The sequence below is a fragment of the Heterodontus francisci genome, chromosome 17 (genome assembly GCF_036365525.1).
Source record: "Heterodontus francisci isolate sHetFra1 chromosome 17, sHetFra1.hap1, whole genome shotgun sequence".
NCBI lineage: Eukaryota > Metazoa > Chordata > Chondrichthyes > Heterodontiformes > Heterodontidae > Heterodontus > Heterodontus francisci.
The window spans coordinates 90,167,308-90,186,380 of record NC_090387.1 but is presented as its reverse complement, the minus strand read 5'-3'; the positions used below and the strand labels follow the sequence as shown (position 1 = coordinate 90,186,380).

The 19,073-nt window shown below is 41.4% G+C and overlaps 1 protein-coding gene across 2 annotated transcripts; it reads right to left on the bottom strand.

Annotated features, from left to right (window-relative positions):
- Nucleotides 1–1,798: 1,798 nt before the first annotated feature.
- LOC137379266 (immunoglobulin lambda-1 light chain-like) lies at nt 1,799–18,473 on the bottom strand. 2 transcript variants are annotated; one of them, XM_068049986.1, is made up of 5 exons: nt 18,390–18,473; nt 17,736–18,047; nt 6,902–7,210; nt 6,148–6,261; nt 1,799–2,239 (listed from the first exon to the last, which is right to left on the bottom strand). In XM_068049986.1, the coding sequence occupies exons 1-5, from the start codon at nt 18,433–18,435 to the stop codon at nt 2,136–2,138; spliced, it is 885 nt and encodes a 294-aa protein (XP_067906087.1). In that variant the 5' UTR covers nt 18,436–18,473; the 3' UTR covers nt 1,799–2,135. The 2 variants fall into 2 exon arrangements, with proteins under 2 accessions (XP_067906087.1, XP_067906088.1); XM_068049987.1 differs by having other exon boundaries at nt 2,160–2,583.
- Nucleotides 18,474–19,073: the final 600 nt, after the last annotated feature.

Here is a 19,073-nt window from a genome sequence, read left to right as displayed (position 1 = left end):
CTTTCTAAAGCTCTTAGAACTATCTGTTGTTTTTTAGATTCCAGGCTAATTTATTCTCATATTCTTTTTACTCCTTTTCATCAACATTTTGGTCACCTTTGCTGGTTTCTAAACTCTTCCAATCACTAAACTTACTATTCTTCTTTGAAGCCTCTTTTAATCTAATATTATTGTTAACTTTTCTAGTAATCCATGAATAGATCTTTCTCGTGGAGTTTTATTTTGTGTTTAACTGGAATGTATTATCGTTGAACGTTTTGAATTATTTCTTTGAATGTTTTCCACAACTTATTTAACATCATACATTTCAGTCTATATACCCAATCAACCCTACTCAGCTCTCACCTTATACCTATGTAATTGGTTTTGTGTAAATTTAAGTGCTTCTTTGCGACTGGAGTATGTCGCTCTCAAACTTAATATGGAATTCAATTGTATTATGATTACTTTTTCCCAGAGGATCTTTTACTATGACATTACTAATCAACCCTACCTCAGTGCATAATACGAGATCTAAATTAGCTTTATCCCAGTTGATTCCACGACGTATTGTTTCAGGGAAATGTCATGAAAGTGTTCTACAAACTCAGCTTCCAGACTACTTTTGCCAATTTGATTTGTACCATCTATATGAAGATTGCAGTCCCCCACGATTATTACATTGCCTTTTTTTACAAGATCCAATTATTTCATGCTTAATGCGCTGTCCAATGGCATAACAACTGTTGGGGGGCTTATAAATTACACCCACCAGCACTTTATGATCTCCACCATACTGATTCTACCCCCTGATCATCTGAGCCCAAATCCTTTCTCACTACCATTCTGATATGATCCTTTACTATCAGGGAGACTCCTCCTCCTTTTCCATTCTGCCTGTTGTGTACCCCGGAATATTTATTTCATAACCTCAGTTACCTTCTAACCATGTCTCTGTAATGGCGATTAGATTGGAACCATTCATCTCTATTGGTGCAACTATCTTATTACAAGTGCTTCATGCATTCAGATAACGAGCCTTTAATTTTATTTGTTATTCATTACATAGATTACATTCATTACATAGATCTTATTGACTAATGCACTATTACCATTAAACTTTCTTTTTCTGTCCTACTTTGCTTGTCTTATTCGTCACTGCTCTGTTGCCTCGACTTTTCTTTTTAGCTTTCTAAATCTTCCTTCACATGACCCCCTCCCCCACCTCTTTTAGTTTAAAGCTCTATCCACAGCCCTAGTTATACTATTCACCAGGCTACTGATCCCAGCCCAGTTTAAATGGAGCCCATTCCAACGAAATAGCTCTCTTATTCACCAGTATTGGTCTCAGTGCCCCATGAATCGAAACCCCCTCGTCCCACACCAACTCTGTGAGCCACGCATTTAATTCTCTAATTCGATTGACCCTATACCACTTGGCCTGTGGCTCAGCTGACAATCCAGAAATCATTACCTTTGAAGTTCTGCATTTTAATTAGGAGTCTTAACTCCTCAAACTCTCTCAGCTGAAAATCATTCCTAGTTCTCTCAATGTAGTTAGTTCCTACGTGGACCATGACAATTGGATTGTCCCCTTCACACTATAAGTTTGTCTCCAGCAATGGGGAGATGTCTTTAACCCTAGCACCTGGTAGCCACCCAGCTGCAGAGAGCAGTATCAACTGTTACAGCCCCAGTGAGGCTGTTCACATTAAAACACGACATACAAACTCCCTGGACCAAGTTAAAGAATTAGACAGCAAGATTTAACATTTTAAAGCTTTTATTATAACAACGAAACTAAAATAAAATCACCATTAACTAAATAGTACTTAGTAAGTAACTGATACTCCAAGCTATAGAGAAAGATATTTTCTTCACTTAATAAAACACCTCAAAATTCACACATTTATACATTACATTGTCCTCCTTGAAGCAAAATCTTTGCAGCTAAAAGACCCAAACTCCTCCCAGTTGCAGTGGGCTATATCTCCCAGACAGTCTCAAAGTCAATGTCCTCTTTGCTCACATCTTTCAAGCACTTTTAATTTGGACTTCTGTGAATAAGGCGTTCTCTGGTGACCCTGTTGTTCTTTTCCTTCTCTGCAAACCTCAACTTTCAACTCAGTTTCAAGTTTTTGTAGCCTTTCGCTGTATCAGTGTTCCAAGAGCAGGTGTACTCTGTCTCTCTCCCTCCTGAGGCTGCCAGCACTACTCGTTGTCTTCCCATCTTCCTTACAGCCTGCAGATTTCTCAAAGTCTGTAGAATTTATCCAGAATCAAAAGGGCAATAGTCATTTGCTTTTTAAATATACAGAGCCCACAAGTCTGGCTATAGCAGAACCACTCAGGCCTTCCTTTGTTTCCAGATGTTAGCAACTGTAACTCGAATTTGCATTTTCAGAGCCACTGGCTCCCTGTTTATGATCTGAGAGTCTGGGAAACCGAAACCCATCGTCTGTCGGGTGTTATAATCTTGCATTATGTGCTTTTCAAAAGGATCTTTGATCTGGGTTTCTTCTTGTCCAAGTAACCAATATTCCTGTCATGTCTTTTAGCAGAGTTGATATGAGGTTGCATGCCTCCTCCAGCTCTATCTTTACACTACATTAAAAATCATTTTAAAACAATCAAGTTACAAAGTCCGGTATTCATAACACTCTTCCCTATGTGCCCTATCACTACCACATTCTTTTTTATTCCACCCACATGATTGGCTTCCTGCACCATAGTTCTATGGTCCGTTTATCCATCCAACCTGCAGTTCTTGTTCTCATCCACAGAGGTAGCAAGTACATCAGTACATCCTAGATCCTTGTGCCTCACTTGCAGTCACACCCACCTGTTCCTGACTATTGACCAACTTTAAAGTTCTATTTAACCTAACCTAAGGGGTGTGACTGCCTCCTGGAACAAAGCGTACAGGTGACTCTCCCCTCCCTGATAGCCCACATTGTCTGGAGCTTAGACTTCAATGCAACAACTCTGGGCCAAAGTTACCGGAGCTGCAGATACTTACCATGGATATGGCTGTCTGAGATGTTTTCCATAAAATCCCACGTGTTGCAGTTATAACACACCACCTGCCCTTTCAAATGTGTCTCACCTTATGTATGTATTTATTTGATTATTTAATTTGTTGCTAATTTAGTAAATTAAAGCAATATCAAGTTAATCTCCTAGTTTAGAGACAAAAGAGTAACACTCATCAGCTACAGGAGTTAACGACAAACAAAAAGCAGCATCTCCTTACCCCTCTGCACTGACTTACCACTTGTACCAATTTCCCGACTAATATGAAGCACTCCCCGATCACTCGATGCTTCACACTCTGGAGAGGCAGATTTATTCTGAATCTGCATTGTGAATATGTGATGGGCTGGTGCAGAGGCAACTTTCCTTTAGACTTTCTGCTTTGGGCATAATTAGCGAGCGGACGCAAAGTCCGTTCACAAATGTGCCAGTTTTGAGAAGAATGTTTTCCTCACGTTTTCACTGAACCTAATTTGCATATTGCCGAAACATTGCCATGAACCAGCGCAAACAGGCAGCATATTAAAGTGCAATTTAAAACGTGCATTAAATAACATTCATTGATACATTTAAGAGTGATGCTGTGGTGCAACTTTATTAATACAGCTGAAAATGGAATTATGACAAAACTAAATATTTTTAATCGAAGTGTCTAGTCCCGTACTTGTGAGTAACCCGATTTTAAATAATTGAAAATAATAGAACACAGAATAGAACATAGAACATTACAGCGCAGTACAGGCCCTTCGGCCCTCGATGTAGCGCCGACCTGTGAAACCATCTGACCTACACTATTTCATTTTCATCCATATGTCTATCCAATGACCACTTAAATGCCCTTAAAGTTGGCGAGACTACTACTGTTGCAGGCAGGGCGTTCCACGCCCCTACTACTCTCTGAGTAAAGAAACTACCTCTGACATCTGTCCTATATCTATCACCCCTCAACTTAAAGCTATGTCCCCTCGTGTTTGCCATTACCATCCGAGGAAAAAGGCTCTCACTATCCACCCTATCTAACCCTCTGATTATCTTATATGTCTCTATTAAGCCACCTCTCCTCCTCCTTCTCTAACGAAAACAACCTCAAGTCCCTCAGCCTTTCCTCATAAGACCTTCCCTCCATACCAGGCAACATCCTAGTAAATCTCCTCTGCACCCTTTCCAAAGCTTCCACATCCTTCCGATAACGCGGTGACCAGAACTGCACGCAATACTCCAGGTGCGGCCGCACCAGTTTTGTACAGCTGCAGCATGGCCTCGTGGCTCCGAAACTCGATCCCCCTACTAATAAAAGCTAACACACTGTATGCCTTCTTAACAGCCCTATTAACCTGGGTGGCAACTTTCAGGGATTTATGTACCTGGACACCAAGATCTCTCTGCTCATCTACACTACCAAGAATCTTCCCATTAGCCCAGTACTCTGCATTCCTGTTACACCTTCCAAAGTGAATCACCTCACACTTTTCCGCATTAAACTCCATTTGCCATCTCTCAGCCCAGCTCTGCAGCCTTTCTATGTCCCTCTGTAACCTACAACATCCTTCGGCACTATCCACAACTCCACCGACCTTCGTGTCATCCGCAAATTTACTAACCCACCCTTCTGCACTCTCATCCAGGTCATTTATAAAAATGACAAACAGCAGTGGCTCCAAAACAGATCCTTGCGGTACACCACTAGGAACTAAACTCCAGGATGAACATTTGCCATCAACACCACCCTCTGTCTTCTTTCAGCTAGCCAATTTCTGATCCAAAGCACTAAATCACCTTCAATCCCATACTTCCGTATTTTCTGCAATAGCCTACCGTGGGGAACCTTATCAAATGCCTTACTGAAATCCATATACACCACATCCACGGCTTTACCCTCATCCACCTGTTTGGTCACCTTCTCAAAAAACTCAATAAGGTTTGTGAGGCACGACCTACCCTTCACAAAACCGTGCTGACTATCTCTAATGAACTTATTCTTTTCAAGATGATTATAAATCCCACCTCTTATAACCTTTTCCAACATTTTACGCACAACCGAAGTAAGGCTCACAGGTCTATAATTACCAGGGCTCTCTCTACTCCCCTTCTTGAACAAGGGGACAACATTTGCTATCCTCCAGTCTTCCGGCACTATTCCTGTCGACAATGACGACATAAAGTTCAAGGTCAAAGGCTCTGCAATCTCCTCCCTGGCTTCCCAGAGAATCCTAGGATAAATCCCATCTGGCCCAGGGGACTTAGCAATTTTGGAAAGTGCGAAAATGGATAACACCTCCTCCTTGTGAACCTCAATCCCATCTAGCCTAGTAGTCTGTATCTCAGTATTCTCCTTGACAACATTTTCTTTCTCTGCTGTAAATACTGACGAAATATATTCATTTAACGCTTCCCCTATCTCCTCTGATTCCACACACAACTTCCCACTACTATCCTTGATTGACCCTAATCTAACCTAATCTAACTAATCTAAATTTAAAAGCTAAACAGAACCATTTACTAGTAACATTTGATGTACAGTAATCAGTTCCTTCATAAACTAAAATACATAGAAAAGGTTTTAAAATTTCCATTTTAGTGACCTTGTGCTTAAAAGTACAACTTAATTCGAAGACCCTCTTCGAAGGACATTGGAGGAAACTCGCAATTATGATCCGGGGGCGTACGCATTCGGTTTTGTTGGCAGCGCTTGTTCCAGTGTAATGTTTTTGACACTAGCGCAAACGATTGTGGCAACTAGATTGTCTGCACCTAATGGCTGATTACAATTCATCAACCTTTTGCATTGGGTTGACCGAATTCGGACTATTTGCGCTGAAAAAAATCAGCGCATCTCGGGGAAACTAACCCTGCTGCACCAGGGATGGGGGTTCAGGGGACACAGTAGTTATGTCGGCATGCATCCAGAAAAAGATAAAACCGGGGTTCGTTTATCATGCATGTTGAGTGCATTTAAGCCACTTGTGGACAAATCATCTATTTCAGATCATGGAACCAATTACAGTTGTCCGAGATATCAACAGAATTTCATCCCTGTACACTCTTTAACGTTTCTTCATCTGCCTGACGTCATGTTGTTCCCTTTTTTTCCAATCACAAATGTTTCAGAATGAAGCTACATAGGAGGCTCTTTACCTTTACAATTATTGAGTTGGCAACACCTCTCAATGAAGGTGACGAGGGCTGGAAATATCAGTGCACTCGCTGTACATCCAGCAATCAGTGGATAATTGAGTGAAGGTCTACCAACTGCAAGGAAGATAATAAAACTATTATTAGTAATAATCAATACCCAGTTCTTCATTGTCGCCCATGCTTTGCAACCTGGCTGTTAGTTGTACGATGTAGATTTCTCGTGCTTCCAGAGCAAGGCATGAGGACTTGAGACTGTTAACTTGCCCCAGCTGATTTCATTAATTCGATACACAATATAGTTTCATTGATTCATGTTTCCTCTGAAAGTGAATCCAGAACGCATATTATCTACGTTTCAGGGTTAAAATACAATTGTTGGATTTTCACCGACCACGCCAATGATGAGCTTTGAAGTTATGAAGACTGTGTCGCAAGTCGCAGCGTTATTCTTCATCCGCCTGTGATATCATGGAATCAGTAAACAAAAAAATACTTCAACAAATGAGAATAAGGAATTCTGTGTATTTCTATCTCTGTTAAATAACGAGGAATTGAATCTGCTAAAGATTCATTTAATTCAGTTTATAATTATGATCTGCATCAATTACACTCTATTCCTCCGGCGGTGGGAAATGTATTTTATCTGCTTTACAACTCCGCAAATAAGATCAATCTTTAAAAGGATTGAACACAAATAAAACAGATCGATAGTAGTCAGTGACTGACAATATCTGCACAAATGTCAGCATCTTACCTGAATTAGAATTGGAATCAAAGTAAACAGCGACAGCTGGACTCTGCAGTGTGCGGTGAGATACCACGCAGGTATAAACAGCCCTGCTCTGGGCTGGCTGTGATGCTTTCAAACTGCTGGAAGCTTCATACATTCCCTCCGAATTGAGCTTTTTAATGGTGCTGATCCCCATCACAATGTTGATGTCATTTATATACCAAGTGAAGGTGAGACCCTCCGGGTAGAACTCGGCTGTTTCACACACAAGTGTTAGAGTAGATGAGTTGGTTCCGGCTGCTTTGGGAACCAGTCTCACGGGCTCCGGGGAAGCTGTGGAACAAGCATACACTGATCATCTGGACTTAGCTATTTTAGTTCTGTTTGGCATCCAGTCTTCCTGAATATAACGGCACGACTCTGGGTCACAGGTAAAAAAATAAATCACTGATAGAATTCGCTATCTGCTTCTTGAATGATAGGATAATTCCAAATTAAACTTTAGTTACTTCCCAACTCTAAACTTGATTCAAATTAAAGCAAAATACTGCGTATGCTGGAAATCTGAAATAAAAACAAGAAATGCTGGATCCACTCAGCAGGTCTGGCAGCATCTGTGGAAAGAGAAGCAGAGTTAAGGTTTCGGGTCAGTGACCCTTCTTCAGGTTCCGAAGAAGGGTCACTGACCCGAAACCTTAACTCTGCTTCTTTTTCCACAGATGCTGCCAGACCTGCTGAGTGGTTCCAGCATTTCTGGTTTGTATTTCTGAACTTGATTCTCCCATTAACGTTCTAGTATAACATGCGGACAATTTAAAACAGTATTGCGCTAATCGGAGAAAGTATTTTGTGCGACCAGACACACAGGCCATCGCCGCTTTGACCTTAGTCCACGCAGAAATCACCTTTACACTGAACGTCAGTATCTTTTTGCTCAGTTTTGTTTTAGGTAGGTTTAAATAAATTGTGGTGCATGTTGGTACCAACGACATAGCAAGGGCAGGTATTGAGGCACTACTGTCAGATTTTCAGGAGCTAGGGAGGAAGGTAAAGAGTAGGACCTCGAGGTTTGTAATCTCTAGATTACTCCCAGTGCCACATACTAGCAAGAGTAGAAATAGGAATATAAGGAGGATCAATGCGTGGCTTGAAGCATGGGGCAGGAAGGAGGGCTTCAGATTTTTGGGGCATTGGAACCAGTTCGAGGGCAGGAGACACCTATTCAAAAGGAAAGGGTTGCACCTCAACTGGACTGGGACCTATATCCTCGCGGGGAGGTTCACAAGTGTGGTTGGGGCGGGTTTAAACTAAATTTCAAGTGGGTGCGGGGTGGGGGTGGGGGGTGGAGGGGGGGTGGGGGGTGGGGACGGGCGGGCACCAGCGTATAAAGGTAAAATAAGAGGAATAAGGTGCATAAGGTGAGAGTGTTAGTACTACCAAGATGCACATCATATTGGAAGAGATAGATAGCACCAGATAAAGGAATAATAAGTTATAAGATGGGGCCAGAGTAAGGGAGCAAGTAATGAAGTTTAAATCAGGGTTAATGTGCATGTACATGAATGAACGGAGTGTAGTTAATAAGATTGGTGAATTACAGGTGCAAATTGACATGTGGGAGTATGATGTTGCGGCTATAACAGATACCTAGCTCAAAGAAAGGTAGGACTGGATGCTATAATGGGGGACTTTAATTATCTGAATATAGACTGGGGTATAGTAGTGGAATGGGTAGAGAGTGGAAGAGTTCCTCGACTGTGTTCAGGAAAAATTTCTACAGCAGAATGTTTCCAGTCCAATGAGAAAGGAGGCGATCAAATATCAGTTGGAAAGCATTTTGGGCACAGTAATCATTGTATCATAAGGTTTATGTTGTCTATGAGAAAGAACAGTCTAGAGTAAGAATAATTAACTGGGGGAAAGCCAACTTCAATGGGGTAAGAATGGATCTGGGTCGAATAAATTGGAATGAAAGGTTGGCAGAAAATGGTAGCAGAACATTGGGCTACCTTCAAAGAAGAGATATATCAGGCACAGTCAAGATATATTACCTTCAAAGTGCAAAGGTATAGCAAACAGAGCTCCATGGATAACAAAATAGATAAAAATGAAGATGAAGAATAAAACGTGTGATTATGACAGATGCAAAATAGATAATACAATGGAGAGACACGTTGAATATAGAAGGTTCAGAGGAGAAGTGAAAAAGCAAATAAGAGAAGCAAAGAAGGAGTATGAAAAGAGAATGACAGGGATAGACATATTAATAGTAAAAGGAGGAGGAGGGCCGATTAGGGTCCAAAAGGGGGATTTTTTTGGAAAGTTCTTTCATGGATGTCGGCATCGCTGGCATTTGTTGCCCATCTCTAATTGCCATTGACAACTGAGTGGCATGCTTGGCCATTTCGGAGGGCAGTTAAGATATCCTTCTCTTACAAACATTGGTGAATCGGATGGGTTTCTATGACTATCGATGATAGTTTCATGGCACTAGAAGACCAGCTTTAAATTACAGATTTTCTTAAATTAGCTAACTGAATTTAAATTCCACCAGTTGCCATGGTTGGATTTGAACTTGTGCCTCCTGGGATATTCGCCCAGATTGTTGGATTACCAGTTTATTGACATTACCACTATGCCATCACCTCTCCATTAAACGCATACATGGAGGTGGGGGAATAGTTGAGGTATTAAATGAATATTTGTATCTGTCTTTATCAAGGAATAAGATGCTACCCAGATCACGGTGAAATAGTGGGCAATTAATACACTAGGATTTAAATTGATAAGGAAGAGGGATTAGGTCGGCTGTCTATACTAAAAGTTGATAAAACAGCAGGACCGTTTGAGATACATCCAAGGATACTGAGGGAGGTGAGAGTAGAAATTGCGGAGGACCGGGTCATAATTTTCCAGTCCTCCTTAGACACAGGGGTGGGTCAGAGGACTGGATAATTGCAAATGTTATACCTTTGTTGAAAAAATGATGTAAAGATAAACCCAGCAACTCCAGGCCAGTCAGTTTAACTTCGGTGGTGGGTAAACGTCTAGAAACAATAATTCAGGACAAAATTAATAGTCACAGGGACAAAAGGAAAGTCAGTATGGATTTGTTAAGGGAAAATCGTGTTTAACTAACTTGATGGAGTTTTTTGAATTTGTAACTGAGAGGGTTGATGAGGGCAGTGCTGTTGATGTGGACGTGCAAAAGACGTTTGATACAGTGCAACGCAGCAGACTTTAGATCAAAGTTATAGCTCATGGAATAAAAGAGACAGCAACATGGATACGAAAATTGGCTGTGTGACAGGAAACAGGCAATAGTGGTGAATGGATGTTTTTCGGACTGGAGGAAGGTTTGTAGTGGTGTTCCCCAGGGTTCAGTATTGGGACCCTTGCTCTTCCTGATATATATATATTCATAACTTAGACCTTCGTGTCCAGAGCACAATTTTAACATGTGCAGATGATACGAAACTTGGAAGCATTGTAAACTGTAAGGAGGATAGTGCAGAACTTCAAAAGGACATAGACAAGCTGGTGGAATGGGCGGGCAAGTAGCAGATGAAATTCAATGCGGAGAAATGTGAAGGAAGACCATGGCCTTCCTACTATTTTGGTAGGAAGACCCTGGAGAGACAATATAGAATAAAAGATACAACTCTAATATGAGTGCAGGAACAGGGGGGCGTGCGTGTAAGTCATTGAAGATGGCAGGACAGGTTGAGAGCGTGGTTAGTAAAGCATACAGCATCCTAGGCTTTATTAATAGGGGCATGGAGCACAAGAGCAAGTTGCTTATGTTGAACTTGTATAAGACACTAGTTCAGCCTCAGCTGGAGTATTGCGTCCAGTTTTGGGTGCCACATTGAGGAAAGATTTGAAGTCATTGGAGAGATTCATGAGAATGGTTTCAGGGATAACGAACTTAATTTATGAAGATAGATTGGAGAATTTGGGACTAATGAAGATAGATTGGAGAATTTGGGACTGTTTCTCCTGAAGAAAAGAAGGCTGAGAGGAGATATAATAGAGGAATTCAAAATCATGAGAGGTCTGGACAGAATAGATACAGAGAAACTGTTCGTGCTCGTGAAAAGATCAAAAATGAGAGGGCACAGATTTAAGGTAGTTGGCAAAAGAAGCAATGACGGCATGAGGAAAAACTCTTCATATAGCTGGTAGCTAGGATCTGGAATGTGCTGCCAGAGAGTGTGGAGGATGTAGGTTCAATCGAGACTTTCAAAAGAGAATTAAGTAGTTACTTGAAAAAGGAAGAATGCACAGGGTTTTGGGGAGAAGGCAAGGGAATCGCACTACGTGAATTGCTCACTCAGAAAGCCGCTGCAGACACGATGGGCCGAATGGTCTCCTTCTGTGCTGTAACAATTCTGTGATTCTGTGAAACAGGCAATATTTATTTAGGTAATATTGAGTCAAACTGTTCACGTTAAGATTTTACATTTGTAACAAATGGGAAAAATTATTACGTCCACACAAGTCATACATTGATCCCGGGACCATTTTGAGCTCAGAAAAAAAAATTCTGCCCAAAACTGTAAAGAGAGAAAAAAGAATAACTTGACAGAAAAAAAGTTATTCTGAACGAACAGCAGAAAGTGAGGTTTGGGCTAATCATCAGTGGAGTTGAATGAAATAAGTATCTGAATAACCAATCACAGCCACTTCCATCCTGACAAACAAACTGTCACTATCAGAAATATTACCTCCTATCCCATGTGCTTTAATGTTGTGAACCAGCCTCCTGTGGGGGACTTTATAAAAAGCCTTCAGAAAATCCAAGTCAATTGCTCCTTTCTCAATTCTTTTAGTAACATCATCAAAAACAGCAAGAGCTTCGCCAAACATGATTTCCCATTCATAAATCCATGTTGACTGGGCCCAATCAGATCATTATTATCCAAGTGTCCATTTATCACAGAATTTAGAATAGATTTCATCATTTTCCCAACGACCAGTGTAAGACGAACAGGTCTGTAATTCCCTATTTTCTCTCTCCCTCCCTTCTTAAATAGTGGAGTGACATCTGCGACCTTCCAATCTGCAGGAACCGCTTCAGAATCTATGCTGCAGTTTGGAAAATAATCGCCAATGCCTCCACTATCTCCATAGCTACCTCTTTCAACACTCTGCGATGTAGAATAACTGATCCTGGGGACTTATCAGTCTTCAGCCCCATTAATTTCTCCAATACAACCTTCTTACTAATATTAATTTCCTTCAATTCCTCATCCCCCATAATCCCTTGGATCTCTAATTTGGGGAGATTTCTTGTACGTTTCTCGGTGAAAACAGACACAAAGTAATCATTTAACTTCTCTGCCATTTCTCTATTCCCCATTATATATTCTCCTGACTCTGCCTGTCTGAGCCAAACGTTTCCTTTTTACGTACCAATAGAAGTTTTTACAGTCCGTTTTTATATTTTTTGCTAGCTTACATTCATATTCTATTCTCCCTTTCTTTATCAGTTTCTTGGTCCTCCTTTGCTGTATTCTAAAATCCTCCCAATCTGCAGGTTTACTACTAGTTCTGACAACTTCATAGGCCTTTTCTTTTAATCATATACAATCCTTTGTTATTCACGGTTGACTGCCTTTACTTTTGGGGTTTTTGTGCCTTGAAGGAATGTTCTTTTTTACTTATTCATTTATGGGGCTGTGGGTGTCACAGGCTAGGCCAGCATTTATTGCCCATTCCTAATTACACTTGAGAAGGTGGTGGTGAGCTGTCTTCTTGAACCGCTGCTGTCCATGTGGGGGTTGGTCCACCACAGTGCTATTAGGAAGGGAGTACTACGATTTTGGACCAGCGACAGTGAAAGAACGGTGATACAGTTCCAAGTCGGGATGGAGTGTGACTTGGAGGGGAACTTGCAGGTGGTGGTGCTCTCATGCATTTGCTGCCCTTGTTCTTCTAGTTGGTAGAGGTTGCGGGTTTGGAAGGTGCTGTCTAAGGAGCCTTGGTATGTTGCTGCAGTGCATCTTGTAGATGGTACACACTGCTGCCACCGTGCATCAGTGATGGCTGGAGTGCATATTTGTGGATGTTACAATCAAGTGGGCTGCTTTGTTCTGGATAATGTGGAGCTTCTTGAGTGTTGTTGGAGCTGCACCCATTCTGGCAAGTGGATATTATTCCATCATACTCCTGACTTGTGCCTTGTAGAAGGTGGACAGGCTTTGGGGAGTCAGAAGATGAGTTACTCGCCGCAGGATTCCTAGCCTCTGATCTGCTGTTGTAGCCATAGTATTTATATGGCTACTTCAGTTCAGTTTCTGGTCAATGGTAACCCCCAGAATGTTGATAGTAGATGATTCAGCGATGGTAATGCCATTGAATGTCAAGAGATGATTGTTAGATTCTCCTTTGTTTGCGATGGTCATTGCCTGGCACTTGTGTGGCGCAAATGTTACTTGCCACTTATCAGCCCAAGCCTGGATATTGTCCAGGTCTTACTGCATTTCTACACGGACTGCTTCAGTCTGTGACGAGTCATGAATGCTGCTGAACATTGTGCAATCTTCAGCGAACATCCCCACTTCTGACCTTATGATGGAGGGAAGATCATTGAAGAAGCAGCTGAAGATGGTTGGGCCTAGGACGCTACCCTGTGGAACCCCTGCTTTGATATCCTGAAGTTGAGATGATTGACTTCCAATAACCACAACCATCATCTTTTGTGCTAGGTATGAATCCAACCAGCAGAGAGTTTTCCTCCTAATTCCCATTGAGTCCAGTTTTTGTCAGGGCTCCTTGATGCCGTACTCGGTCAAATGCTGCCTTGATGTCAATAGCAGTCACTCTCACCTCACCTCTGGAGTTCAGCTCTTTTGTCCATGTTTGAACCGAGGCTGTAAAAAGGTCAAGAGCTGAGTGGCCCTGGCGGAACCCAAACTGAGCATCACTGAGCAGGTTATTGCAGGGCAAGTGCTGCTTGAAGGCACTGTCGATGACACCTTCCATGACTTTACTGATGATTGAGAGTAGGCTGATGGGGCAAATATTGGCCGGGTTCGACATGTCCTGCCTTTTATGTGCAGGACATACCTGGGCAATTTTCCACATTGCCGGATAGTTGCCAGTGTTGTAGCTGTACTGGAGCAGCTTGGCCAGTGTCACGAGAAAATTCTGGAGCATAGGTCTTCAGTACTGTTGCTGGAATGTTGTCAGGGCCCATCGTCTTTACAGTATCCAGTGCGTTCAGTCGTTTCTTGATATCACGTGGAGTGAATCGAATTGGCTGAAGTCTGGCATCTGTGATGCTGGGGATTTCAGGAGGAGGCCGAGATGGATAATCCACTTGGCACTTCTGGCTAAAGATTGTTGCAAATGCTTCAACCTTATCTTTTACAATGATGTGCTGGGTCACCCCAACAATGGGAATGAGCATATTTCTGGAGCCTCTTCCTCCAGTTAGTTGTTTAATTGTCCACCACCATTCACGGCTGGAAGTGGCAGGGCTACAGAGTTTAGATCTGATCATTTGCTTATGGGATCACTTAACTCTGTCTATTGCATGCTGCTTACACAGTTTGGCACACAAGTAGTCCTGGGTTGTAGCTTCACCAAGGTGACACCTCATTTTGAGGTATGTCGGGTGCTGCTCCTGGCATGCTCTCCTGCACTCTTCATTAAACCATTGTTGGTCTCCCGGCTTGATGGTAATGGTGGAATGGGGGATATGCCAGGCCATGAGGTTACAGATTGTGTTTGAGTACAATTTTACTGCTGCAGATGGCCCACAGCGTCTCATGGACGTCCAAATTTGCACTGCTAAATCTGTTTGAAATCTGTTCCATTTAGCACGGTGGTAGTGCCACGCAACACTATAGAGGGTATCCTCAATGTGAAGGCAGGACACCAAAATCCTAACTCACTTCAAACCCCTTTTCTCTTTTCCTCTCCATCTGTCTCTTTTTGTCTGTGTGTTTGTGTGCATGCATGCGTGCACGTGAGTGAATGCATCTGTGGGTGCAGTTGCGACCATTTCGGGAGTGAATGTTGCTCAAAAAATAATTAATCTTCTGTTTTAAATCCCCAAGGAAACCTGGAACCATCTACATGACAATTAAAACATAAAGGTCTCCCTCTCAGTCTCTACAGGAAGCTGCATTTAAGGTCAAAATGGTCTCATATCTTGCCTCTGTGTTGGGACATAGAACCTCTTCGCTGTGGTGACTGACAATGGCCTAGGACGTGGCTACTTCACATCTTCTTCGTTTTAGAAGAATCCATTCAAATTAAAAATGTCTCTTGATGGGTTCAGGATGGGTGTTATTGACAGCTTTTAACTTAGAATGTACCCCTAGTAACAAAATCACTTGTCGCGGTTCATTGGGTGTTGGACAGTGGGGCTCTAATGATGTTAAGCTCTTGAAGATGGTGCAGAATAGATTCACTAGAATCATAACAAGGATGAGGGACTTGAGTTTTGTGGAGAGACTCGATAAACTAAGATTGTCTTTCTTAGAACAAAAAAAGGTTAAGGGGAGTTTTACTGGAGGTGCCCAAGATGATGAGGGGTTTTGCTTGAATAAATAATTATTTCTGGTAGCAGGAGGGTCGGCAAGCAGAGGGTAACGAATTAAAGAAGATATGTTTTTACACAATTGATAACACAATTGATGCCATATTTCAGGATTTGATCCATCTGCTCGTTCAGTCTTTACTTTTACAGCCAGTTCAACCTCTGCAACTTTCGCCTTAAAATCTACTTACACGAGAACCAAATAGCTTAATTGTATCAGTTTTGTTATGATCCCGTTCGGGACTGTTAACTTTCAGAAAGAGAAAGTCGAATTCCCCGTTATTGTTGGTAAATTATGCCACAAAATTCCAGGTCTTAAAAAAAACTTTACTGTACAAGAGTTAAACAAAGCAAAACACTACTAATTTAACAGTACAATTTGTAAGTACTTATATGTTAAACTTAAAACAGAACTTAAATCAGAACATGAAGATATATACTTCAGACTCGATATGTCAACAGAACACTGCTATTTGACTGTAACTTCCACCCCAAGAATTTCCCAATACGTAACAGGGTCTTAGCCGTTTGTTCACTTTTCCTGGGGCCAATCCAAAGTATTTCACAGCTCTTAGGAATTCATTTCGATTTCATTAATTTCTCAGCTGTCTCCGAAGTTTTAGATGACCAGGGAATTCTCCCTCTAGCTTCGGCCAGCAAACTCTCCAGTTCACATTCAACACATCACGAATCTGGATTTCCCAGCTTGAGCATGAGCCTGCCTCAAAACAGACACATTCCTGGTTCCTGAGAGCTGCTTTGCGCCTGAATCCAACTGACTTCCAAATGCCAACAGCTTTCCAAAAGCCAACATCATTTTCCAAAAGCCAATTCTTGTTTAAATGCCAACTGCTTTTCCAAAAGCCTTATATTTGTCTGTCAGCAAGCATACATATTAAAAAACCAACAGACACCCCATGCATCATCCATCTCTATAGCAGGTGGTACAAATGGGATGTCCCAGATAGCAATTTAAACTCATTATTTCGAACTCCAAGTCTTCTGTTTGATTCCTGATACCTACATGAATAACTGATATTGCTAACAATAACAGAACAAACTCTCCCAAACTTTCTGGTTCCAATTGCCCAACTAAACGAGGTCAGCTGTGGCGTTATGGATCTCTAACACTGTCTCTGTAAGTACTCATGGAGAGATTTTTGAACTTTAGTTCTTCTGTCTGTTCTGGGAAATCATATGAATAATTTAAACCCCTGACTGAGGTAGCTGTAGGCACTCCATCTCCATCAACAAATTAATAGGGGTTCCCAATGTGTAGGGTCTTTACACTTGCCAATATTAAATAAACATGGACCACCCTTGAATTTGTAACCACCCCCGGTTTGTTTGCCAGCTTCTCAAACCAGGATTTTTCATTTGTCTTACAATAAAAAATAATTGAATTCCCAAATTAAAAGTTACCGCTAGAAAATTAATACAAACCATGAACCAGATGATTGTAACAGGATCCATGCGAGTTTTTGAAATCACAATTTCCACATTGATAGTTATGACCGGGAATGCCCTGCCTGAAAGCATGGTGGAAACAGATTCAATGGTAACTTTCACAATGGAGTTGGATATAACTGAAAAGGTAGACTTAAAGAGTAATTTGGGAATTGCAGGGGAGTGGAAGTAACTGGTTCGCTCTTTGAAAGAGCTTGCACAGCACGATGGAACGACAGGCCCGTTTCTATACTTTAAGATTCTCTGAAATTAGAGGCGATCACTTTCCTTATCACGCGAGTTTTAGCATGCAAAATTCCCAGCCAGGGGAAACAACCTGTCAGTGTCTACCCTGTTAAGCCCGTTCAGAATCGTGTCCGTTTCAATGGGATCACTACTCATTTTTCTGAACTCCAGAGAATAGAGAGCCTATTTTCTCAGTCTCATCCCAGGAAAACCCTCTCATCCCAGGATCCAATCCAGTGAACCTTCAGATCCCACTTCAGTGTAGTGTTCTGGAAACCAGAACTACTTACCGTTTATGTACTGGATAATAAACATCATAATGGGTGATAACCGTGATATAACGTCAGAACTGATTTGAAATAATGTTTCTTAATTACTTACATCAACTGATGTCATGGATAAAATCACGAAATAATCAAATCAATTTATGATACGTTCTAATTAATTCTATATATAGTTGAAGCGCTTCAATTATATCTGCATTGCAAATATCTGAACAAGAGGTACAGTGTTTGAAAAGAAGTCTCATTAACGCGGCCACTCCGCCTCATTTCGTTATTTTACAATGATCGTCTTACAATAGCAACAGTCGCAAAACTCTCCAAGGCCGCTTACCGAGCACAACAAGTTTCGATCCGGTTCCATTTACGATTGTGTTTTCTGTGTATCTCACTCCGCAGTAATAGGATCCAGAGTCGAAGACACGGACACTGAGGATCTGAAAGGAAGTTGTTCCGTTCTTAAAGGGAAAAAAACGTTTTCTGCCGTCAGAAGATGGTTGCAGTAAGTCATTGTCGCCAAGTCTCCACCAATAACCACGCACATCTGAATTATTCTGAACAGAGCTCGCCGTGCAATGGAAAGTAACATCTGTACCGGCCATCACACTGGTGCGTTCAGGAGTTTGTGACACCCGACCGGAAGCAGCTATAAAATATTAAAAATGTAGTTAGACAATACAAATAAAATATATTTGGGCACGCATAGTTAGATGGCTAAATAGATTAAAAGACATAGATAGATAGATAGATAGATAGATAGATAGATAGATAGATAGATAGATAGATAGATAGATAGATAGATAGATAGATAGATAGATAGATAGATAGATAGATAGATAGATAGATAGATAGATAGATAGATAGATAGATAGATAGATAGATAGATAGATAGATAGATAGATAGATAGATAGAAAGAAAACAAGAAAGGATGACTACAAGATTAATTGGAAGAAACAAAGAAAAAGGGCTGATTATAACGGAGAATACCTTCGCAAATAATCCCCAGGGCCCATATGCACTGCCACACAAACATTGTTCAATGGCTGCTGATCTGGTATTGAACTGCGACTCTGACGGCTTGGAAATATTAGCTTGTAGATAATCCGATCTGATTTATAATATGGTGAGGTGTTTATCACGTGCCTAAAGCTGCTTCCGATAAACTAATTAACAGACAGGATGTGAGCCGATAAGGTATTTAATGTGTGTGATAAACTTATGTCAACAGGCCCTGCAATCTGATGTTAAAGCGAAGTCCCATTGGTCGGCCTTTATGCGCTTTATCCCAATTGCCACGTTAACGTCAGAGGTTCACAACACGTTGAAGACAATTAATGATTAGTCAATGACATAAAATAACTGGAAAAAGCGATATAAAGGAAGGGGTGGGGGAGGGTCACATTGCCACGGAGCAGGTCGGGAAGCATTGAGAAAGATAATATTTTAGATCAATATGCTCCAAGTGACTCCGCGCTGAAACCGACGTATTCCCTCTCTCGGCTTTTATTATTCATGTCGTCAAATAGGCTGATGCTGATTTCTAAAGACTGCGGCCTGGTAAGAGGGGGTGGGGGCACCAGTGAATTTATTCTCCATTTTAGGTCTGAATTGCTTGAAGGTGGGACTTCCACCCGCTCTTCCGACTACATCTCGAACCTGATCCATGTTTAT